We start from the raw sequence: 26,409 nt of genomic DNA on the forward strand, positions 1-26,409 counted from the left end.
GTCCCATAATTTCGACCATTTACTCAAGTTGGGGGAAAAGGGACTCCTCTCCTCGGTACTTAAATTTAAATACTACCTCTCCGAAAGAAAATGGCTCACGTGACTTGACTCATCGTAGGAAGATTGTTCCCGTGGATTTGTCAGAGCGACTCGATATTGCCATAACCTGAGGACGATCGATGTCTCGTACTGAATGAATGAATGAACGCCAGGGTCTCTGCCACCGGACTTATCCCGTTGCCGAGATCTCTTCCAGCCCAGCTTCGCGGCAGAGTCTGGAACAAAGTGAGTGCACCTAACAGTCTGAGTGTGTAGCTAGTGTTGTGCCTGATATTTCAGTGCTGCCATCTATACTTCAAATTGTGAGTGAAGTGTAATGATTGAATATTTGTAACGTTGTAGGCCTGTTGCTCTCTGTGGCGAGACTTTTTAACGGGGATTTCGGCTCGCATTCGCGCCTTGAAGTTGGGAACCACAGAAAACCAACTTCAGCCGACCACCACTGTGGGGTTCGAACCCGGATCCTCGCATCGCGAGTCCGTCACTATAACCACGCGACCACCACAGCGGCCGATGTCTCGTACTGTAAAGTATCTGTAACTGCCATTGAGTATCTCGCTAGGAAGTGTCCGAACATCGAGCGATTGATAATGAATTCCGTCACCGGTACGATTTTTGACTACGATCATACTTGTAGACATCGATTTGACTGTAAGAGTGCAGTGTCCGCACGCCTATTAGACCCAGTATTCAGTGTTTGGGCGCCGAAATTGAAGCATTTGAATTTGGAGAATTGTTTCCTCAGTCCAGACAACGAGCTGCTTCCGAAGGTGGCCGATCTCTGTCCTGCTCTCGAAGAATTCAAAATGCTTGATGCTCGTTTCCAGAGTAAGAAGTTTTTTTCCCGATGTGCGATCGGCAAACTCATGAGGGGATGTCCCAAGCTTCGAGTTCTGCGGCTTTGCTTCTGTCATTTCGTCTTCCGACGTGATGAAGAGTTCGTGGGATTCAGGGAACTGAGGGAATTCGTTACAGAGTGCTGTAACTTCCACGGTCTCGACTTGAGGCTGTTGCTGAGAAATTCCACGAAGTTGAAGATTCTGGATGTCGATGGAACTTACGAAGACGTTACGGAGAACGTATCGGATATCCCATCTGAGAAATTAGAACATCTCAGGACCATCTCATTTGAAAGAGGTTCAGTGGAATATCTTGTGAAAGCTGCGAGAAAATGGAAGTACACGTTGAAGACGCTCGAAATCGGTTCGCCTTACAGGCGCGATCTTACGAGTGTCCTCGAAGCTTTTCTTGAAGACAATCCGGAACTAGTGTTAGAGACATTGTGTCTTCCTAGCTATGCGATGCCAACGCCGTACTTGAAGAAGCTCGTCCGAATGTGCCGGAATCTCAGTTTCTTGAAGTTGGGAGGGAAAAAGGAGCGTGACGCACACATAGAGTTCCGGAACCGGAAAGAAGTCGAGGAAATTCTGGATTTGGATACGCCGTACTACTGTTGGCGGTGAAGAAGAATGCGCCCGAAAGTAAAGTTCGCTAACTATCCAATTCGTACAAGGGAGTGCATTTCATTGGAAAAGAGAGAAGACATTTGAAAACTTTTACTTTCAGTCTAATGACTAAAAGTATAATGTTTCATAATATTTTTCAGTCTTCAAATATTTTTGGATGAAATTAACATTAGTTTCTGGTTGTGCTTTCATTTAATAAACGTAGGACGTTGTAAAAACGACTCGGTGATGCCATTTGAGATAGAGAAATCTTGTCATTAGTATAGGTTCATTAGTATATATTTAAGGGGAGTTTCTCATAGTTCTTATGCACAATACTCCTGTATGTATCACAATTATATGAATTTCCTCATAATGAGGCCTAGAACCGGTCATACTTATAATGTACAGCAGTGGTTCTCAAACTTTTGTCCAATTCATCGTCCGTCCACGGCTCCCCAAAATAGTTTGGTAGACATTTGCCCCATATTAAAAACATCTTCAAATCATAAATAGGAATAAAGGTCGATATCTCCATACCTTGCCGAGACGCACACTTTGAGAAACACTTATGTACAATCAGGACAGCAACTGGGGAGGGGGGCGGTGAATGCACTTAATTGCTGCTCCATCTACATATACGGGGAGCACCAAAATCTTTGCTTTCCCCGGCTGACTAAGTATCTAGTTGCGGCCCTGTTTACAACTATGTAACAGAGCTGCTTCACACTCACTCAATGAATGAATGCCAGAACTGTGCCACCGCTTCACAAAAAATTATTCCTTATTTTTGTAATATAGAACGAGATACAAACGAGAATGTGTAAAAATCTGAGTAATATACAGGGTGGGTGAAAAGTTTCGGGAACATTTTAAAAATTAATTTAAAAAAATTAACCAATTGACATAAAAAGATGCGGTTTGCATAAAAATATCATGACCTAGCGTAAAAATATAGTATTCCAGTGTACATTAGAGAAGGGGGTGGGGGGGGGGGCTTATTTTTTCAACGTTTTAAAAGTTTAACTTACAATCTTCTATCTTGTTTCAATCAAAAAAAAAAAAAAAATCGCAAATTTTTAGCTCGATCGGACTACAACTAAACCATACATGTACCTCGTCCATATTCCTCTGCGGAACTTCTAATGAATTGGTACATGTTGGAATGTCCGTGTTGTGAACCTAACATGAAGCTTGTTCCTGTGTAATGTGGGTTTGTTATACTTTCTTTCTTTTTTTTTTCTTTCAAACCAAACACAACTCACGTCTATCACCATTTATGGGCGATTTACTACCTAGTGAGTTGTGCCGGAAGTGTAACTGTGTGTGTGCCTAACAGTCTGAGTGCGTATGTAGTGTCGTGTTTGATTTTTCAGTGTCGCCATCTACATTTCAGAAGGGAAGTGAGGGATGTGTTATGATTGAATTACATTTGTGCTGTTTGTAGGTCTGTTGCTCTCTGTGGCGAGACTTTTTAACGGGGAGATCGGCTCGCATTCACGCCTTGAAATTGGGAACCACAGAAATCAGCCGACCACCACTGCGGCGACGGTGGGGTTCGAGCCCGGGACCGCGCGATGCGAGTCCGTCACAATGACCACCCATAGGCGGAGATATACTTGAAAGTCTGGGGGGGGGGGGAAGCAGGATGATGATGTCAATTCATATATGCGCAAATACATTAGATCAGCGGTCTCAACCGGTGCTCCGCGGAGCCCTTGGGGCTCCTTGTGCATTTTCCAGGGGCTCCGCGGCAACTCGAAGACAATAAAATAAATCAATAAATTTGATAAACAAACAAAAAAAAAAGAGGCCTAACGGGTAAATAATATACAAAAAAGGGCTCCTCGAGTTAAACAAGGCCATAGAAATTATTCACTGAAAAGAGATCCGCGACTCAGAAAATGTTGAGAACCGCTGCATTAGATCAATCGGCTTCACCTTTGACGACCACCACAGCGGCCAATCGGACTACTGCTCGGCGACAAAAATGGCTAAAAATTTTCTGACGTAATACATGAACGGCCCTTATAACGGTTCCGAAATAGCCTCAAAAATATCGTTATAGAGAGGTTTATCGCAGAATTTTGTTGCAGCGAGAGGAGTTTGACTTTTGGCAATTCCAAACAGGATTCGAAAATTTACACGTACTCAGTGTAGGTGGATTTATCGTTGTAGCAATGTTTCTTTGATACCGTTTTACGGCCCGGCAGAGCCATCTTAAGAGCATCATGGGCCACCGGCCCACTGATTTTTCTGAGGCTCTACCAAGAAATTTCTCGAAAATTTTAACCAATTATCATTTTTGTGAGGCTCCTCTTCCCTTGAGGCCCCCGGGCCGTGTCCAGGGGTAGGCCCATGCGGCCCGGTTCGGCTGCACCTTTTGCCACTGCCGGAAAATTCCACTGCATCGTGAACTTTGCTCGCAGACTTACTACAAATATCGAAATGAAAGAATAAAATACGTATAAAAAATATATTTTCCGGCGACTGCGTAGTACGGAATTTGAACAGTTACACACAGTACATACGCAGTTACGCACACACACGGTGGCACTTGAAAATAAAAATTTCTCAACGACTACACACACGTTTTCTAAAAAAAAAAAAATCGCGTGTTGATAAGGCTGATGCCGTCACTGCTGCTCTCAGTTATGAAAGTAGGTCACATTTGGGAAGCAGTAGTGTAACTGTATTCAATGTGGCTCTGAAGGAAAAAGAGGAAAACGCACGTGAGTTTAATTTTCTTCGCAGCAGATGGCGCTTCGAGTATTAACGGTGAAACTTCGATACGACATTCCGCGGGCAAAGAAAAAATATCGTTGTAGTGTTAATCATGGGCGGAGATAGACTTGAAAGTTTGGGGGGGGGGGGGGGTCACGATGATGATGTCAATTTATGTATACACATATACATTAGATCAGTCGACTCCACCTTTGACGCTGCCCCCCCCCGTATCTCCGTCCGTGGAGCTAATGTTAACCCATGGCCCTGCGGGCCACTACCAGACCAGAGCATGGTTCCCGTTCCATCCCCCCCCATGGCCCCCACATCCTGGAGTAGGGCCCCTAGGCTGGAATCTTTTGCGGGGGCCCCCCCGACCAGATTTTCCGGACTCCCTTTATGATGGATTTATAGCGTGAAAAAACAAAAAAATAATGAAAATCGTCCCGGACCCCAGGGCTAGAGCCTTGTAGCCCCATCCCTTGTCATGCTCCCCCCTCAAGCAGTTGGATAGAAAATGCTGCGAGAACTTTTCAGGATCAGTCCGCCCAGGAATTACTTCAGGCAGCTACAGCACTAGGGCCAGCGGCCCTCGGAGTCATCTGATAATTCTGCTGTGGCCCGTGACCTCAAACCTAATTTTGTAAAATGAACTAAGCGGCACATTATCACCTAAGTACATTCAGTTCCACATCACTTTTACGGTCCACGGCACACGTTTAGCTCATTTGAGTCAGGGGCGTCGGAAGTGTTTCGAACCTGTGGGTGCCCGTCTTTTGAAATTTCGATTTTTGAATCAATTCTGTGGGTGCTCGAACCCGTTCTGCAAACTTCCGTGGGTGCTCGAGCACCCCCAGCTCCGACGCCACTGATTTGAGTGACCCGCACCACATTCACAGATCAATTAAATAGTAAGCGGTAAAGTTTCAGATCACTCGAATGGCTACAGCGCATTTACAAATCACTAAACAGACCCACGATGCACCCACATCACTCAGGTGCAAAGCCACAACTATAGATGCTTGGCCAGCCGGGGCAAGCGTGCGGTGCACCCGGGAGGCAGGATGTAGGGGGCGGCAGCTTAGGCTTTAGCTGAAGAGAAAAATTTTAAAAAATTCCGATATTCACATGACCAGCGGCAGATTTATGGTTTAGTTGACTGCGGGCTTCACAAATTTCCGCCCTTCTCTCATCCTAGTCTAGTTTTTTGATTATTTCTCAAATTTGCCGGGATATATGCCGGCTTATCCTGTAAATGCCTCTGTAAATGCTTCTATTTCTTAATTACTTTTTTCGTCACCGTTGATCTGGTCCCTTACTCTCTAGGTTACGTTTTGATCACTCGCCAGAGCATCATAAGCCTCGGGCAAAGTGGTTTTCCTGAGGCCCCCCCTACCTGGCTAGAAATACCTGATTACCAATGTATGCAGGGTGTTCTGTTAATGGACCGACAAATTTAGAGGGTTGTTAGTAGGTATCAAGAGGTACGTCAGATATGGCGAGTGAACCCACGAACGCATTCAGCGATCAACTGACACACCCACCTTTCGCCTCCCTGGACTCAGAGCCTGCATGCATTTTTCGCGATTTTCCCCCTCTCAACGTGGTTTGCGACACCAATTTTTGTTCCTCTTGATGGTTCCTCCTCCAACAACCCTCTGAGTTTGTTGGTGCATTAACAGAACACCCTGTATACTTACTCGGAAATTTTTACCAGATCTCATCATCAGGATACCCCCCCCCCCACCCTCTTCCCTGCACTTGTGGCCTCCGGCCGTGCCCAGGTGATTTGCCTTAAGACGACACTGTCACTCACATGCTTGCTAACTTTCTAGGTCCTTTCCCTTGTATTTTAGGTCACTCAAATGCTGATACACCGTTTTAGTCACTCACTTGCTGGCACACTGTTTTGGTCACTCACTTGCTGGCACACTGTTTTGGTCACTCACTTGCTGGCACACTGTTTTGGTCACTCACGGGATCGTAAACTCATTACATCACTCTTTTTGGTTACTCATATGCTTGCAAACTCTTGGTCATTCGTTTGGTCACTCACCGACCAAGTTTCTCATTCTCTGGGCAGAGGCGGATTCATAGTTTTGCAAATTTCGCACCCTTCTCCTATTATACTAATTTTTTTGTCCGCTCATTTCTCAAATTTGCCGTCATGGGCTATAGCTCGCTAAGCCCCTCTTTTAATACGCCTCTGAACATTAAATCCTGTTTCTGCCAACAAAGACGTTGAGAAAATTTGAGGGAGAGCTTTTTGGGATGGTAGGTAATATCAGAAACAAGAATGTTGGGCAAGTGTGTGTTTTGATTTTCTAATCCAGTAATATTTCTGGAACGGTCAAATGAAAACAAATTAGGAATTCGGCTTTTTACTTGTCCGATCCCTGGCGCACCAGAAACGGCTTTAAAAAAAAAAAATAATAATAATTTTTAAAATAAAAGTCACCCCGTTGTACTTCCTCCTTCACAGGATAAGTGCCAGGTAATGATAACTCAGAATAAGAGCTGCAATGTGAATTGTGTTATTTCTGCCACAATTAAGAACGGTAAAATGACTCCAGACCACGAACATTCAGTTTGGTAAAAAATTATGTATGCCTCTGAGTAGCTTTGCCAGGGTCCCCTATTGCAGAGCCCTGACAGCCTTCCACAAGAGTCTTCTTTAGGGGCGGCACATGAGGCTTTGCATCCGGGTGGCAGGTAAACTCGAGCCGCCCCTGTTGAAGAAGAGGTTAATAGGTGAAATTCGGGCCCCCATTTGCGCTGCTCCCGAGGCACCAGACCCGCCTGCTCCCCCTCCCCCACCTGTTGCAGCCCTGCGATGGTAATCCGGTGCATTCCCAGATAACTTAAGTGATCCACGTCATATTTATAATTCACTTGAGTGACCCGCGGTGCAATCCCACATCCCTTAAGTGGTCAGCGGCACATTTTCAGATCACTTAAGTGACCTGCGACAGCTGTTCTACATAATTTAAGTGGCGCGTGACACATTTTCATACCAATGAAGTGCAGGGCCGTCTTAAGAGCATTATGGGTTCCCGGGCCAAGTGATTTGTCTGAGGCCCTACATCGCAAATTTTCGAAAATTTCAACCGGTTCTTATCTCCGTGGGGCTCTCCGGGTTATGCCTACACCACCTATATCCAATGGCTACCTTCTTCAGTTACGTCACAAGCTTCGTGAGCTGGCCATCTTCTATAGGTGGTGTTTGCCGTGCCTGGGTAGGCTCATGCGTTAAGATGGCAAATGTCCCACACTTTGCATAAGGTTGAGCATCTTTGTTGTAAGGGATTATCGTTATATCGCAAGGCAGCAGTTTAACATTGTAGACAATTTCAAACAAGACTTGAAAAAATTGCAGAGAGATTTATCGTTATATTGAATACCGTTATAACGAGGATTCACTGTATTTCAGTTTTTTTAAACATTACGCCACTGATTTTCCACATTTCTAAATCTTTTTGATTTTGCGACCATTAATTCTGAAATAATCAAAAACCTACGTAAAATTCCTTGTATTTAAGTATTGGCCGAATATTTTCATTATTCAAAGTTTTTACAATTTGAATATTTCTGAATTTTTAAAAATTGAATTTTAAAATTAGTGCATGATTAATTCTTCAAAAAAGTCGAGTTACGTATTTTGATTACGCGTTTAGCGGCCCATCTTAAGATCATTCTTACTGTACAAAATGTCTTCGTGTTGAGGCTTCTTATGGGTCTCCTATGGCCCGGAGCCATTCGAGCAAGAATTGTTTCTTTTCATTAAGGGGGGCCAGAGTGAAAGTAATTTTTTTGGGGCCCTTAAAAATTTCTTTTACCGCTGAAGAAAGAGAAAATGTTGTAAAGTATAAGGCCTTCCGGGCTCGACCTACAATAGGGCCTCACAAATCGGTTTGACTCCGTTCTTTCATGTGTTTGGCTTTTATCGAAACTTTTTGATGTCCAGCACAATAAGTTCGAAAAATTATTTCAAGAATGTCTTATTGGAAAAATTCATATATTTTAAAATTAATTTTTCAATCTACAATTACATCTCGTGGTTGACTAGAACGTTATTTTGCTTCGATTCTTTTTGCTGCTAAGAAAAGTATTTAAAATTTATAGAATCATTGATAACAATTGCAAAAAATATATATATTGATGCCATATTCAATTTTTAAATATTTATTCTTCTGAGTACACACATATCCTGCACTAATGTCTATTTCAATTATTGATGACAATTGGTTTTCAAACAATATCCTTGATAACAATGACTTTACAACGATATCCTTGGTAAAAATCCCTTTTATAAATCCAACAATATCCTTGATAACAATGACTTTACAACAATATCCTTGGTAAAAATCCCTTTTATAAATCCAACAATAGCCTTGATAACAATGACTTTACAACAATATCCTTGATAACAATGACTTTACAACAATATCCTTGGTAAAAATTCCTTTTACAACAATATCCTTGATACCAATGACTTTACAACAATATCCTTGGTAAAAAACTCTTTTACGACAATATCCTTGGTAAAAAACTCTTTTACGACAATATCCTTGATAACAATGACTTTTACAATATGTGGTAACCTAAATAACAATGACTTTTACAATATGTGGTAGCCTAAATAACAATGACTTCTGCAATAAAATATCCTTTATAACAATGAGTTTTATAACAATATTTATGTGAACAAAGTAAAATCTGTCTTTTCCCCTCAAACTTTCCTTCCCAGTCTCAATTGCTACACTGGCGTAATCTACCGGGCCACACTATTGTTAGTAAAAAAAAGGGGAAGGGGGTTGTTCTATCTTACGGCAGCTTCCGATATGCTTTTGCAGTACCACACCCCCCCCCCCCGATCATTACTTCCTAGAGATACATCCGAGAGATGTAATGCCCTGATCCAGTGGCATAGTTGTGGCAATAGCATTGCCATCTTAACAGCATCATGGGCCCCCGGGCAAAATTATGTTGAGAGAAGTCACTCCCCCGACTGAGGTTAGCGTTATTTGTCTAGTTAGCAGACATATAATTAGGGACCCTCTGTAGATAGCCCTCTTACCTATGCAGGAATAGGAGCAGATTCTGAAGCTTTTGCCTAGTTACAGCACTCTCTTAACGCATGGGCTCACGAGGAAGGGGCTCATGATGATAAGCTGCGACAAAAATGTAAATTGGTAAGCATATGTTAATATCACACTGTAAATTCCATAGAGGGACCCGTGAAACATCTGGCTAGAGCCCAAAGGCCCCACTGTACGATATATGGGGTCATGGTACCAGCCTGCCAATTTGCGTACTCACTCTATTATGAGCACTGGCGTACGCACGAGGGAGGGGGGGGGGAGGAACTCGCGCTGAGAGAAAATTTAATGTTTTTACATTATAAACAAAGCCCCCTTTGCCAAGGTATGGCTCAAAAGCGTGAGAACGAGTAGCGTCATGTGAATTTTTATTGTTTCAAAGTATTATGCGAATTTATGTGTCTAAACAAAAGCAGAGGCTGCCGCCCCATCTAATTTGCCACCCGGGCGCACCGTACCCCGTTCCCCTTCGCTTAACTAGGCCCCCCCCCCATGTCGACCAATTTAAATATACGTTCTGTAGAAAATTCGTAACCAAACCGCATCATCACGTGGCCCCAGGGCCGTCTTAAGAGCATCATGGGTGCCCCCGGACCAAGTGATTTTTCTGAGGCCCCTACCTGATGAATTCATCTACTTCTCATTTTTGTGCTGAGACCCCACTTATCTCCAGGCCCTCCGGGTCGTGGCCGGGTGAGCCCATGAGTTGAGACGGCCCTGTGCCGCGCCATGTCTCATCCCGGATTCACACAGTAACACACAATCTCCTGCATGGTCCCCTCAAGGGGTGGGCTGACAAGGCTCCAGCCCTGGGGCCCGGTGTGATTTTAATCATTTTTTTTTTGTTTTTTCATGCTATAAATTCCTCATAAAGGGGGCCCTGCTTCAGGATGTTGGGGCATGGGCGGAGATACGGGGGGGGGGGGGCGTGCCACCAGCGTCAACGGTGGAGTCGACTGATCTAATGTTTTTTTGTATATATGAATTGATATCATCATCATCATCGTGCCCCCCCCCCCAAACTTCCAAGTCTATCTCCACCTATGTGTGGGGGGGCATGATCTCAATTGAAAAATCGTCCCAGTTCTTGTTTCTAGCCATTAAAACAGTATCTGATCAATTTCACTCATTCCAAATCCATTTCACTTTCATCGAACTAATTTCCATATCCCCCAAAAAAAAAAAAAACTTTCACTGTCTTGGGGAAGGAAAAGAAAAAGAGCAAAAAAGTAGGGCGCCCTTTTATCTATTTTTTTCCGTGCATATTATCAGTAGTATATACGCATGAGAGATTGTATACTACACACACCACGGTGGGGGGGGGAAAAAAAAAATGAAAATTCCTCCTCCTCCTATACACAGCTGCTATACAAAGGACGAACGACGTTTATACCTTTGGGCCACATCTCATCTCCCTTTCTACACAGAACAACAAAAAAAAAAATGTCGGATAAAGGGAAAGCCAAGCTTTTTTTTTTTTTTTCATCCTTTCACCGACGGAAACTTTCACTGCCACACACAAAAAATATATAATACAGTAGTGTAATACGTATGCGTTTTTTTTTTCCGGTGCCATGTGAAAAAAAAAAAAAAAACGAAATAATAATAAAAATAGGGACGTTTGGCGGGGCTATGGCGGCGCGGCGTTATATATACCACGTGACTTGTGTTTATTATGTCGCTTACAACAACGAACGCCTGTTACGGAGTCTGATTTCTTTTTTTCCCCGGGAAAATGATTTCCACGCGGTTCCTGATCGATCCCGAACGATTTCCCAGACGTCTTCGGAAGACACGGGGTTCGATTCCCAGCTTTTGTCGTCGTCCCGAACGGCGTCTTCCCTTTTAACACTAGTGACCCAATTTCGTTGCCGTAAGCGGCTTTCTTAACCCACTTTCGCGCTTGCCCAGAGACGAATACCCAGAGCCGGGAAAGTGAAGTTCGCCGCGAGTGAGTGTTAGTTTGGCGCAAGAGGAGGAAAGAAAAAGCCTTGCCCTTGATTATTGCATTACTTGCTGCTGCTACTATTATTATTATTGTTAGTATTATCATTATTATGTATTAAATGTCCGGCTCTTTCTACTGTTGGTGCTTCGAAGGGTGTCCGCGAGAATTATCCGTAGGGATTTATCCGGGAAGATGATCGAATATTACTTGTGAGGATTGTTATTTTTTTTTTTTTACATTGACGATTGGGACGTCCGTACTCTTGCGGTGACGTTTTTTTTTTCTCTCTCTTGTGTGCGTGAAGAAAGGACTTTGTTGCGTTTGTTTTTGTCTGTCCGGGGCCCGCGTGGTGGCCTCCTCCCTCGAAACTGTCCGGCGTGGATTGTTACTGTTATTGGATTGTTGTTTTTGTGAGAGTGCGTGTGTGTGTGCGGTGGCGGCGGCCGGTCAAGGTGACGTTCTTCCCAAGGTGATCGCCGGTGGTCATCCCCCCGTGAGTTATGCTCGTTGATGGCCCGTCATCGGCGGGGAAAGTGATCGGTGATATGAGCACCAGTGACACTTCAGCAGCTGTTGTGGTGACGTCCGTGGTGGCATCTACTCAACAGTCATCGGATGATGTCACAGAGATTCCGGGTAAATATTGAAACTTATTTCATTTAAATTATTATTTATTTTTTTTTTCATTTTTGGGGGTACCCACGTGGTGGAGGCAACGGAGCTCTAGCCTGTGGGGTCCGAGGATTTTTCTTAAATTTATTATGTAACGAACAAAAAATGTGTGTTGCTATAATTCCACCATGCCCCCCCCCCCCATATCTTGCAACAGGACCCCTAGCCTGGAATCTTTGGCGGGCCCTCTAAAATGACTAGTGCAAATAAAACATATATTTCGAGTCCTTGTGAGGAGGGGGAGGGTCATGAATGCCACGCCAAAATCCTCGAGGCGTTAGATAGCATATTTTACGCTATGAATTAGCTGATTGTGGATCTCTTTGGCATTCCCGTCTCGTGGAACCCGTGCCCAGGGCCGCCTTGACGCATGAGCCTACCCATTAACATTTTGAGGTTCCTCATTGCATTTCGGGAACTCCATGATGAGATCGGGTGTTGTGATTTTTGAGAGAAAGTGAGGAGGGGCCCCCCTAAAATATAATTTTCCCCGGGGCTCATGATGCTGTTGAGACGGCATTTACATACATTTTCGATGGAGTAGATATATATAGTGTTACATGGATGGCCCTACGATGGTGGCTTATGTACGATCCCGGATGTAAAAAATGTTTTTTTTTAGGAGACCTTACTAATAGTTGAAAAATTATAGGGTGAAGTCGGTATTAGTAAATGCACGCGTGGATGGTATGCAACCAAGGATAGTCAGTGGAGGAAGTCCTTGAGAAGCGGCGTCTTTTCTTCATTTTTTTGAAGTGCCCTCTTTGGAGGGAACTTGTAATCTTGGAGATGATGTCATCCATAATGCAATGCTGTTGTGTCTATTAAATTTTTGTTTGAGTAAAAAAAACTGGCTTTTTTTTTTTTTTTTGTAGATGGAAATTAAAATTCTGTTTTAATTTGCAATTTTCTTTATAAATTGAAAGAATTTCAAGTTAACTTTTATGATATTTGTATAATTTTTCAAAATCTCCAGAAAGATACTACCCATTAGAACCCTGTCTCATTATAGTTTTCGGGAATCTCCAGAAATTTTCATGTCCATGTACAACTCGTGCCCAGTGCCGTCTTAACGCATGGGCATACCTGGGCCCCAAGAGAAGAGGGGCCTCACAAAAATGAGATTTGGTTGAAATTTTCTATAATTTACCTGGTAGGGCCTCAGAAAAACCATTTGGCCCGGGGGCCCATGGTGCTCTTAAGACGGCCCTGGTCATGCCTAAAAACAATTCATGCCTGATGAAAATTTTTTCATGTCTCAGGCACGTTGGGCAATAGATGTATATAGACTGTCAAAGGAAGCGAAGGGTATTATGCAGGAGAAGGGTCATTATATATATATATATATATGTCCAAAATATGTATACCCAATTTTAAAATTATTCTTCTCGAAAAAACACTCTTTTCTGCTGAAAGTTAATCTCACACCTAAATTACTCTTTGATTTGTCAAGTCCTGATATTAATAAGTTTGAAAACTGCTTCATTGACTTTGTATTGATGTACCAAATGCCACAGTAAATCACGCAAGCAGGGTATATGTGCTAAAGCACTCTATTCTAATTGATTTATGTTAATGAAACCCAGGGTTTGAGAGACCTGGGTCCTTACTGGATGAAAGGGAACTATTGAAATGTGAATTAGATTTAGACTTGTTCTTTCATAAAGTTTCTTGGCGCATCGGTGCGAAAATGCGTATTATAATATGTCTCCACTACTACTTCACCACACAAACTCCAGCCACATCGCTGCACTACAATTTCCTACACCATTAAGAAGTAGGAAATAAGTGAAAATGGCATCTATCGGTGGTCACCAAGCTCGTTAGGGGAAAATATCTCATCTATATTCTTCCTCTGTATTGAACCTGGAACCTGACGGCAATCTTCACAGTAGTAAACGATTGAGACATGGTTGTCCCCTTATACATACAATGGAGACTACTGGTACGTATTACCCTGCATATGACAGTTCTTGACAAATCCTAGATTGTCAGTGACTATAAAACTGTATTTGTGACTGAAATTTTCTGTATGCAATCGCTAAATTGGAATCTATCAATGACACAAAATTTTCTGATTTCATGACAGCGTGTCTTTTAATATAGGAAAAATATATAAAATCTCAGAGAAGGTGAAGAAACGTGATTTAGGACTGTTTGACCTTCATCATTCTTGTGCAGCTCATGAAATTTGGCTGGCACCTAAAATTTTTTTCCTTTTGTCAAGCCGTATCATGACTCGACTTTGACAGGCGGGGAAGCGGTTCCACAATGATGGTCAAAGATGTTTGGTTAGTCAGTAGATACATGATGTGTGAATTTTGAAGCCCTGCGCGAATGTGCCCCACATTTGCCCTTGCAAAAACAAGGTTCGGTTTGTCTCCACTGAACATGGTATAAAGAGTATGTCTCGTCTGTTGTAGTGCATCTACGACTAAGCCTGCTTGCATGTTTTGACTGTAGGGAAAAAATCTTTAGCAGCAGACTTTTCTTGTTTGTCTTCTCTTTCCCCAGTACATATCAATCGCAGCACAAGTTTCAATAAACCACTCAAGGAAAATGCACTGATGTAGACACACCTTTTCACTGAACATATCTCTGCTGCACATGGTATACTGAACATGTCCCAAATTATGTATGATATTATCCTTCCATATACATGTATGGTTTATATTGTACATTCACAGCTAAGAGAAATTTGTTTTTCTCACAAAAGTTGTGTTCCAAAACATTCCATAATTCAGTAAAGGCTATGAAAACTTGATTAACTACTAATATGCTGTACAATAATGCAGGGATTGACAAATTCCAGGCAAAAGGTTGCAATGGTGGCTAAAGAATTGATATTGCCACCTAAAATGTTTTCGGTGTGTCGTTACTAGCTCGGGAAAAGAAATAAGGTTGGCGTCTAAAATATATGGTTGGTGCCTAGATTTTCCTCTTGATTTATAAAGTCCCCTGCAGTAATGTATAAAAACTGGTACATTTATTTTAGTCATCGGTATTGGAAACTTTTTAATAAAAGTCGTAAATGAATGAGAGCATAAATAAAAATTTCAAACAGGGTGTGGCGAATCAAGAAAAACTTTAGGTGCCAACCAAATATTTCAAGCGTCAAGCATATACCTTTTGCTTGAGCTAGTAGTCAGACATACAGAATTTTTGGCGCCAATGTAAATTTTTTAATTGCCATGGCACCTGGGATTTGTCAAGCCTTGATTTACAATGTTGCATAACTGTTAACTTGGTAAAAATATGTTAAATTGCTTCAAGTCTTGGCTTTGTATGAACTTCACATCTTCACACAGTTTAATATCAAGATGACGTTCTCTCAGGTTGTCCAAAGGGGGTACTAATACCACTTAATCATACATCAGGGGTCTTTAAACCTTTTTTGAGTTTTGAGCACTGTCTATCAAATTAAAAGTACCCTTACTGAAATGGTGATATACTCTTGATTCTTAAATGTAATTTTTACCGGGTTTTGATTGAAGCGTTGATCAAGTGTTTGTGAGCACACGATTGGGCATGCACATTTAGTAGTCTTGATGACTCAGGGAGCACCATAGCGCTCACAAGCAGCCGGTTGTAGATAGCTGCCATGCATACACCTCGTCAACATTCTTCTGGGGAATTTTTAAAAAATTGGTGCATGAAGTGTTTCAGATCTGAGGGTGCGCAGGTTGAGCTTTACGCAGGAAATTGTTATTTATTATTTAATTCAAGAGGTGCTTAAACCTGTTCCACAAAATTCTGTGGATGCTCAAGCACCCCTGGCTCAGGCATGCACTGCGCATGCTGGAAAGAGTTGTTCTAAGCCTAAAGTATTTATGATGTCAAAGTTATGTTTGTTTTAAAATTCAAGAAGTGCTGTCATCTATTTTCCATGTTGGTAGTGTAAGTGTGTGAGATGCCTGAATTTTTGCATTTATGTTAGTATCTTGGACGTCTGTTCTCTGCTGAGAGATATTGTAAATAAGTGACTGGCTGGGGGCCTTTTTTGCATCTCAAAGAGAAATTCAGAAAATGTTGTCATTAATGTAATTAACATTACACACAATTCTGACAACTCAGTTTTTTGCATGGTCTAAAAATTCAGTAAACTACAAAATCAGAAAAGTTTGATAAAAGTTTTTTTATAAAATTTGAAAAATGCAACCGATAAGCTTATCTGTTACTTCTGAACAAATGCATGAATTACCTTATTGGTTGCATTTGTAAAGTTTTATAGAAGAATTTTTATAAAACTTTAATAGTGTAATCCCAGTCTTAAAGACAATTGAAATGGTTATAGATTCGTAAGCCTTGCCGCACGATTCATGCTTATGGAATAGTGGACTGAGATTTGAAAAAAAAACTTTGATGGTATCCTATCAAACCTATTCATGTCTATGATATAAGTGACTTATTTTATCTTGTATTACCTTATTTTTTTAAGAGCGAAATGTTCGATTTTTTGCATTTTGAACAATAATTTAATAGAATGATAAAACTGGATCACAGATGCTATGGAGGTATTAGCAATAATACTTCTACTTACTGCACACACACCTCCTAAACATTTCTCTATGGAATTTCTAACGAATTGATGCATGCGGAATGTGTGCACATACTTGTTCTGAATCTAACTTGAAGTTTGTTCGGGTTAAATGCTTGTTATATATGTGTAGTGCTGCCATCAATTCGTCTAGCTATGAGTGAAGTGCAATGATTGCATAATTGCAACATCTTAGGCGTGTTGCTCTATATGGCTAGCCTTTTTAATGTGGAGATTGGCTCTCGAAGCTGGAAACCATGAAAACCAACTTCAACCCACCGCCACTGCGGCAACCGTGGGTTCAAACCTGGGTCTTCACGATGCAAGTCTGTCACTATGACCATTCGACCACCACAGCGGAGGCTAATTATAATTACCATTTGATTGTCAATACATTCCCTTTCCCAGATAAAAAGGGTAGTTTTCTTTATTGGCAATCGACAGTTTTTCGATACCTGACTTGTAAACATTCCTCTGAGGAATTTTTTATGAATTAGGTACATGCTGGAATAGTTTTCATGTTTTGAGAACATGTGTTATCCCTTAACTTCATTCATGTTAGAGTTATGCATGTATTTGATGCGTGTATATCTTCACAACATCCAGTCTTCCGTATATCTTGTATATGCATGTATTGTTTTATACTGGTAATGCCATCTGTCTTTCATATTTTGAAGTGAAAATGACATTTTCTCCCGAGTTTCTATGATGTGTCAGTATCATGCTGAAGATCTGCCTGCTCTCTGCCGAGAGATTTTTTTTCAAATGGGACACCGATTGGCTATGCTGATGTGTGTTATGCGCTAGTGCTTTGAAGTGCTCTTTTCTAGTCTATTGTGGATAGCAGTAGAGCAACAATAATTATGGCATCCCCAACAAAATGGAGGTAGCAAATGTTTGAGACCTGCTGGTAGTCTATCAACAGTGCTTAACAGATAGAAACATAATTTGAGCTCCTGCCGAATACCTTGGAACATGAGCATTTTTTATGTTAATAGCGAACATATAAAATATAATTTCCAAAAATTTTGTGTTGTCCTCAGACTCCAATTTAGCTGTTGTGGTGGTTGAGTTGTCATAGTGACAGACGTGCACCTGGGTTTCAACTCTCCCCCATGCCCCCCACAGTGGTGGTCGGCTGAAGTAGGTTTTCTGTGGTTTTCACTATTGATGCATGAATGCAAGCTAATTTCCCTGTTAAAAAAGTCTTGCGACAGAGTACAAATACAAAGCCACAACAGGCAAAATGCCCAACAAAGTGGCTGGAACAACAGGCCTACAACGGGTACCATTATTCAATTATCGCACTTCACTCATAATTCGAAATATGGATGGCAGCACTATAACAACTCTCGCTGCAGAGAGCAACAGGCCTGCAACGTTACAATTATTCATTCATTACACTTCGCTACGAGTTGAGAAAAAAATTCATAGTTAAAAAAATTTATTGCAGATGGCAGTACTGCACATAATAAGCATTACACAGAAACAAACTTCACAGAAGGTTCACTATACATGCACACATATTCCTTCCAACATGTACCAATTCGTTAAAAGTTTCACAGAGGAATTTGGATGATGTGCATATCTGGTTTGGTAGTAGTAGCAGCACTATAACAAGCATTTACAAAAACAAACTTCACGTTGGGTTCACAACTCATACACACATTTCCCAGCATGGCTTCCGGTCTTCTTCGACCACTCATTTTTTATCTCTTCATTGAGACAGAGCGGCAGGCCATAATCTGGTTTGGAGGCGACTCCAATTTAGTATGTACCAATTTTTTTTATATGCCATGGTTACTTGTTGTGTAGGAGTTTTCAACCCTTTTTATAACCTTATTTACAGACAACCTTATTGAATATAGTTTTTATAAATCATAATATGTCCATTCACATCATTAAATACATGAAAAAATGAAAAAATTCTGAAAAATGAAATGAGAAATTCTTATTCTCATGATAAGATTCATAAGAAATTTAAATAACGCTGAATAAATACGGTTTTTTTATACACAAATAAGGCCTATTACATGTTTCAGTAATTTACGATACCGGTCAGGTAGCATTTGCAGCATAAAATATTGCTTAAATCTGAAAAATTGGTGAATTCCTATTTTATGGAGTGGGATATAAACAAGCCTCAAAATTAGATCATATGGGCCTGCATCCATTAAAATTTTGCCTCCCCAACCCCACCGATATTTGTCATCATCTCCATAACACCTATAAAAATATTGCTTTCAAGCTTCAATTGTATTTAATTTGATAAAAGATACAGCAATCAATTTGAGATCATAGATGACGCTCGCATGGCACGAGAGTTTTAATTTATTGAAAATTTGAATTTTGACAGAATCTAAATTTAATAACAATTGATCATGACATGCTGGGATGTATTCTGATGGGATTGTGCTATAAATGGTGTCTCATAGCCTGCACAAACTTACTAAGATGGTATAGGTGTCAACTTGTATCTAACCCATGGTCTGAGCCGCCACTCCCCCCACCCCAATATTTTTGAGCCCTTCCAATATTTCCAACAACTTTACACCTGTGTTATAGTGCTGTTAGTTCTATTGAAAAGTGGTAGTCGTTTTGTTATGTATTTTCTGCAATGAACTCATAAATTTCTATGAATAATTTCTGGACCTCTTTATGGTATCTGAATGAAATAAATGTTTCAATGTATCTCTATCACCATTGTGTTTATAAAGGTATCAAGGCCGTAGCGAGGAGGGCAGAGATTTGGGGGGGGGGGGGAGTTCCCCCAAAATGTGAGAAAATGACCGAAAAAAAGGGAAAAAGATGGCCAAATCCATTGTTCTATCACTTTGCCCCCCCCCCCCCCGAACTAAATTTCTGGCTACGGGCCTGAAAGGTATACATAGTTTAAAAACCCATAAAAATTGAAGTAATTAGTGTATTTGAATTTGCGAAAAGTTACTAAATGTTTTTTTTGGTACAGGAAAAAAATTTAGTTTAAATTTTTGTCAATAGAGGATGCTGCACGAAAGCAAATCGCTAGAGATATGCAAATCAGTCCTATAAAATGCAGCCTGTATGATTAGCAGCTCGTATCTGAATTTTCCTATTACTAGCGCTTACAAAAGATTTTCGTTGTATGTTGACATCGGCGTATAAATCACTATTGGTGAAGTTTTCACCAATAGTGACTTATCTATAGTAGTTTGTCTATAGTATTTATTTATAGTAGTCACGAATCACCGGCTGCAGCTTTACGCACATTGGGTCAAGCTTGGACCCCACTTGTGCCAAACCTGGCCCAATGGTCATTTTCAAGTATTTGCTTCTAACAATTTGCCTTCCCAGCCGCTGTGGTGGTCGAGTGGTCATAGTGACGGACTCGGTTCGAGCCCCACCGTCGCCACAGTGGTGGTCGGCTGAAGTTGGTTTGCTGTGGTTCCCAACTTCGAGGCGCAAATGCGAGCCGATCTCCCCGTTAAAAAGTCTCGCCACAGAGAGCAACAGACCTACAAACAGTACAAATATTCAGTCACGACACATCACTCACTTCATTTCTTAGATATAGATCATAAAAATCATACACAACACTAGATACGCACTCAGACTGTTAGGTACACACAATTACACTTCCGGCACAACTCGCTAGGTAGAAAATTGCCTATGGCGATAGACCTGACTTGTGCTCGGTTAAAAAAAAAAAAAACTTCAACCCAAGTGAATGGTGCAACCTTCTTTTCCGATCTTCCAATCCGTCTGGCTACACATACGTTGAAGAACGACAATAGTCACAACATGAAGAGTGTTCTGGGTAAACCGGTTCTGTTTTAGCTCTTTGGTAAATACCGCCAAGGAATATTGGACCAGTGTGTAGTCAGCCTATGCTGCTGTAGCTTCTTTGCATCAGGGGAAAGACAAATATTGGAACAAATATTTGTAAATGCCTTGGACCACCTTCGATACGAGTGTTTCCCTGTCTTTATGTAAATAAAGAAGCAGCAGTGACATAGTCTGGCTACACACTGGCCTAGCCTGGTACAATGTTCCTCGGTGAATATTTGCTTCTTGAGGCACTCTCTAAGGAAAAGAGTACTCCTCCACGTGTTTTGATTGTTGGCGTTCTTCGACCAATGTGTGGCCAGACAGGCGGCACTTTTGACCTGGGTTGGAACCTGGAAGGTACTCGACCAACCTTCCAGCCTCTAAAATTTGACGATCATTGCCAATGGTGAAGTGGCCACATTACTTGCTCCATGGAACGTATTGGGTCAGCCTTGATACGAGTGTGCCCCGGGCTTTACAGAAAAGATTAAAGAAGGTTCAGGCCTAGTCATTCTTTATTTGGTCTCATGCAGCGCTCTCTATCGACAAAAATTTGAACTATATTTATCTGTACAAAAAAATCCCCCATTTCCGGGAGACTAAATTTTCGCAGATCACTTTCAGTTTTTATGGATTTTTAAACTATTTACAAATTTATGGGACACTGTATATCAATGAACATTGGTGTTCATAAGACAAACAAAACTAAATGTTTTATTTACCTAGAAAATTTTTTATTATTAGCTGTGTGAACCAGTGACAGCAGCTCTTGCTCTATTTCATGAAACTATTCCTTTAACCAAGTTTTCATATTCATGATCTTGGAATTGGTAAAATTTGAAGAAATGTTCTCATTGAAATTATTGCTCTTCTTTGGTTCACATTCACCTTTCTTTTGATTTTTCCCAGGATGTGTAATTTTTCGGAATCTCACTTGTCCCATGTACAAAAAGTGGTAATTATTAGGCTAATTAGTAGTAAATAATCAAATGATGTGGTGGCTCATATACAAATACAACGTGCAGTATTGGATAAGTGCAGTAACATACAGAACAGTATTGGATATTGGAAATCCTCATTAAATTCCCATTATAGTAGCCCTTCGTGTTTAAGGAGAAAATAGAGCCAGGAAACAGTGAGAATAAGGTCACTGCGTAGTAATAAGTATTTAACGAAGCTAGAGTTCACGTGACTACTACATCATTTTCGGTATAATGTTCCCAGGAAATTCAATGTCCGTTGTAAGCGGATACCTTTTTCTTTCTTGTGGATAGTGAACTTCAGGGGGGACAAGTTTATGAACAAGAGAGAAAAAATATATATATATATATATATATATATAGAAGGAGAGTAAGTGAAAAAGAATTCCCCGACACCCGATATTGATGCTTTTTGTTGTTGTTGTTGTTCCGGTCTCCATTCCAGTGGCGTAAAACTAGTCAACGTTGCAGTTGAATGCTTTCGATTGCAGAAAAAAAAAAGTCGGGAGGATGAATTCTCTGAGATTATAATTTCTTCAACAATAATTCACACCACTGCGTACACACTCGGTCTCCCCATTTCCTTGAAGACATAATTCCAGAGATTATTTATCTGGAAGGACTTCGGGACCTTGAAAATAGCACCCAAATGTATATACGGTATTTCTTTTCTCTTAATTGGATTCCGTCGTACTTCCCGTACTTCCTCGAATTCACCAGCAGTGATTCTCAATTATTTTGAATGAAGTCTGGAGTGTTGTTTTAATTCAGAGCTTGTTTTTTATACTCATTGAGAGGTTGGTGCTCTAACCCCTCGATGGGATACTCCCTGCGGTAGCAATTTTTTCTGCGGTCATGTCGCCGTTTCTGTTGTATCCCTGTATCAGGGAAGTATCAGACATGGACGAACCGAGTATCGAACTCGCGACATCTCTAAACATTCTTTGGTACTTTAAGCGAGTATCTTATCGATCTGGGCTACCGCGCCCCGGCTGTCTGCTAATGGATTTGAATGGCCCATCTCAGAAGCTCCCGAGACCCATAGGTTAAGAACACCGGTTTTAAGGGGGTTACAATGCAGTTTAAAAGCAAAATTCTGCAGAGGAATGTGTACACGAGGCGCATGTTCGGTAGTAGTTGTGAAACTTGACCGGAATTTACCAAAATGGGCGCTAAAACGATTTGAAAGTGGGGGACTGGCAGCTGTAGATTAACGGGGGGGGGGGCGCACCGAGTTTTTTTTTCTGCTAAGAGCTATGGGAAGGCGAATCCAAGGCCAAACAAGTCAACAGTAGCTCTAGCTAGATTAGCGCTATTAAAGCTGGTGTTGAAAAAATTTGATCCTTTGATCGAACATTTTACGCATGCGTGTCAATCACGTTCTCTCCAAAAAAGATGAGAAAAATTATTCGATACGTGAAGCACCTGTCTAAGATGCACATCTTCAACACTCTCCGACTTATCTGCTGCAACTCACTTTCCAATTACCTTACTAATGAATGATGCTTCAATGCCCGCCCCGAAAATATCTATAACGACCTTAATCCTGTTTCAAGCGAGAATCCAAGGCCTCGGAGATGCTTCTTTTTTCTATTTTCGTTAGGACAGGTGGGGAAGTAAATGCTCAGTTCAGACTACTCTTGTTTTGTCTGTAAATATTGAAACACGTAGTAGGAAACGTGAAATGAGCGAGATTTCTTAACTGCAACGTTTAGACGATGTATAAATCATGATAAAAGCAAACTATCTTGTCCGCATTTTGTATAAATCATCTCAATAAATACATCAAATCCCTCTGGTCACCCACCGTCCTTCAGAAAACTAACCTTTCAGAGATAGGTGGTGCCTCAGTATATGTGAACTAATGCCTAGTGCTGAATTCCAGACAAAAAAAAAATTGGCTGTATTGGAATGTGGTCCATTCATAGAGGTGACCCTTCAGAGCAGGGCTATATACCGTATTAAGGGCTATTTCATCCCTTTGAAGTCGCACTTGCCTTGGCTCAGTGGGTGTGGTCTCGGAGCGTGACGTCACTGCTCCGATACTTTTCGGTACTGCTACTTGAAACCCCCAAAGCAGAATGTTTTGCGATGTTCTGCAACGAGCCCTCAGCTGATTGAAAATGTTCTGCGGTAAAAACTCACTTATACATAATAGCGTTTTTCTACACTTTTCTTAAAATTCTTTCAGATTGTTTTGCAACAGCACTGGTGGTTCTGCGACGTACGTCGTACATTTCGGCATATTCTGCTTTGGGGCTTGAAACCTAGGCCGATTCATCATCCGTTATTAATGTGTAATGTGACGTCAGTGTTATCGCTACAGTCGATAGCTGCTTTCTATGCCCCCCCCCCCCACCCCAACGATCAGACGTCATTTTGAACAGAAAGCTGGTTTTTCCACCCTCGTCGAGTCCGCTAGGGTATATTGCCACCTTACTTTTTAGTTTAATCTATGAAATAGATCGTTAGAAAATCCTTAAATTAAAATTTACTTAAATTGTCTAATTGTTAAAAAATGACATAGAAAACAGCTATTGGTTGTAGCGATAATATTGACATCACTCTGCCCATTAATGGTGGATGATCAGTCGTTCTGAGTTTCCTGTGGCTATAACCATCACCTCCTAGAGATAGAAGGCCTCCGCACGCTGCTCGTGACGTCAAAAAGTAGTCCATTTTCCCTTGGAATATTCAGGGGGAAAAAATTCCCTGCTTGTGCTAGTATCATCGTTGTGCGGAAAAGAAATAATCGGGCTCAGAATTGGCGATTTCTATGCCCCACATCCAATCATCATGCGGTATTTGTGAGCCAACCAGGAAGATTCTTCGTTAAAATAAGAAGAAACGAAATAGGATGCTGTGCTTCAAAATGTGGAAAACTTGCTAGGTAGTCTTAATGACGTTACAGGCAACCCGTGCGGAGGTGCTGCTATAACGTTGTTCTGTCAGAACAAAGACGTCACGCATTAATTCAGCTGGTACCGACTCCGGTGCGTCGTGAGCCAGTCCTTATTAGCTGTTTTAGAGAAGCTTTGCTCACACTGGTGGAGACTTTGTAAATCCCCCTTTTTTTATAATAAAATTCTAGCATGGTCATGGGCCGTAAACGGTTTGAAAGAAAAAAGCTTTGCTGTACCACTGATTTCTAGTTCATTTACGTTTTATTGTTGTTCAGGCGACATTCTTGTCCGCGTAGACAGTGTCTCAACTGAAGCGGGGCGGAGAGTAAGGACCAGCAAGACCATATATAGCTGAAAGCCTCCGCGCGAATCTCGTGACGTCACTCCACTTCACCTATACTCATTGGATCTACTGCAAAGCAAAGATAAAAGTATCGCATACGCCAGCCTGCTGTACCCAATGGCTTCAGGTGAAATAGTGACTAATGGCTACACTGGCTTCATCAGTGACGTCAAAGCTTCGCGGAGGCCTTCTGCTATAGATTGTGTTGGAAGCAGGCGGGTCCGGTGCCGGACCAGAGGAGACTAACATTACAAGTGCAATGCTAAAATTACCTGCTTGCCCCGGCTGGAACGAAACATCTAGTTGGGCCATATAGATAGATTACTTCAATGTGCAAAGAAAAATCTCTCTAACAGAGCCACCCTCTGTCCTTTAGAGATAAGTGTTAGGATGGGCTATTTGAAAGATGCAGCATGCAACTCGACACGGATATGTTTATGATTTTAGGTTTTTCACCATCTGCATCGCTTGAAGTATCGCCCCAGAAGCCCTACACTCCTCTGCACTACACAATCGAGATTTATACTGAACGTGAAATACTCGTAATTCATTTTGCAAATAGAAATTGTAATGAAGGTAATATCGCCCGGATTTTTATTTTTATCGTCAATAATAATGGAAAAAAAAGCGACTGTTGTTTTTTCATCCGTCGATTGAATTTAATTTCTCCTCCCCTACTTATCTGATTGATGTGGGTGTTTGCGTTATTAATTTAGCAGCAGTTAGCCACTGTCAGAGCTGTAAATGCTTGTGTCATTAATTTGTAAAATTTTGGATGGAGGAGTGACTCACACACTCTCTCTCTCTCTCTCAACTTAACTACCGCCGTAGAGAATATGGCCGTGAAATAGTGAAACCGTTGCTGGTAATTGAACTAATTTCGGGGGCCGTCGTCGCATTCAGTCAGTATCCATGTATTTTTATACTTGTGAAAGAAAAACGTGTAGAGGGATGAAAGAGAATGTTTTTTTTCTTTTCTTTTTCGCATGCGTGGTAGTCTCGTTAATTTAGGTCAAACGGACGACAAGAGAGAACTAGTAGCGCCGCTACAAGAACCACGAAATGAAAAAAAAGAAAAAAAAAATAGACAAAATAAATTGACCAGCAAACGCAGTAGAGCCGCTATTCACCCTCCCTTTATCACGTAACTGCAACTCGTTTTTTGAACATACATACATCCTCGGTTAGGAACGGGTTTTGTCTCTCTTTCTCCCTCTTATTATTTTCTCTACAGACCGTTTTTGAACATTTAAAAATGGGCATAAGATACTGAACTTCAACAGGTTTTCAATTTATCAGAGAGACTTATCAAACATGGGGTCAGTTTTTAATGGTATTCATAGAGAGAAACGTTCTTCGATTTATTTCTTTCTTTCAAGGCATTGCTTATAAGCGTTGAACTTTGATTATAATAATTCTTTCCAATGTGTTAAAATGTCCATTACATAATTATCCTGCTCCAACCGCTTTTATAACAGTGATATGTTAATGGGGCATTATATCCGGGAAATAAAAACGCGTTATGTCCTCCAATAACTATTCCATCCATTGTAAACGAATGTTGATTGAAAAAAATCTGGTTTTTGTCAAAGTGTTATATGTGAATGAGTCGATAAGTTTGTACACAATGAATAATTAAAAATCTAAAAATAGTTTTCTAGAATTCAGGGCGTTGATGTGCGAATTTCCGGAAATTCGAAGCGTTTCTATGAATAATTCATAGAAGTTTTCTAATTGCCTCAACTAGTCAAAATGCTGGTGATGCATGCATTCCGTAGAAAAAAAATAAAAGAATGGACCCGCCCAAGTTTTTCTTCTTTTCTATCTTGTCAACCGAAATCATTACATCGAATTAAACTAGTAGTGTTTGTAAAAAAAAAAAAGCCGTTGA

The 26,409-nt window shown here is 41.1% G+C and overlaps 1 protein-coding gene across 1 annotated transcript in view; it reads left to right on the plus strand.

Moving 5' to 3' along the window:
- Positions 1 to 11,006: 11,006 nt before the first annotated feature.
- ftz-f1 (ftz transcription factor 1) overlaps positions 11,007 to 26,409 on the plus strand; it is a 130,460-nt gene continuing 115,057 nt past the window's right edge. Inside the window, exon 1 of the mRNA XM_089231304.1 lies at positions 11,007 to 11,912. Coding sequence (XP_089087430.1) covers positions 11,777 to 11,912 — 136 coding nt within the window. The 5' untranslated portion in view covers positions 11,007 to 11,776. The remainder of the gene's footprint in view (positions 11,913 to 26,409) is intronic.

The sequence above is a fragment of the Pholcus phalangioides genome, unplaced genomic scaffold, assembly GCF_987345545.1.
Source record: "Pholcus phalangioides strain wild (caught in Gottingen) unplaced genomic scaffold, Ppha-v1.0 ptg000004l_1, whole genome shotgun sequence".
Classification (NCBI taxonomy): domain Eukaryota; kingdom Metazoa; phylum Arthropoda; class Arachnida; order Araneae; family Pholcidae; genus Pholcus; species Pholcus phalangioides.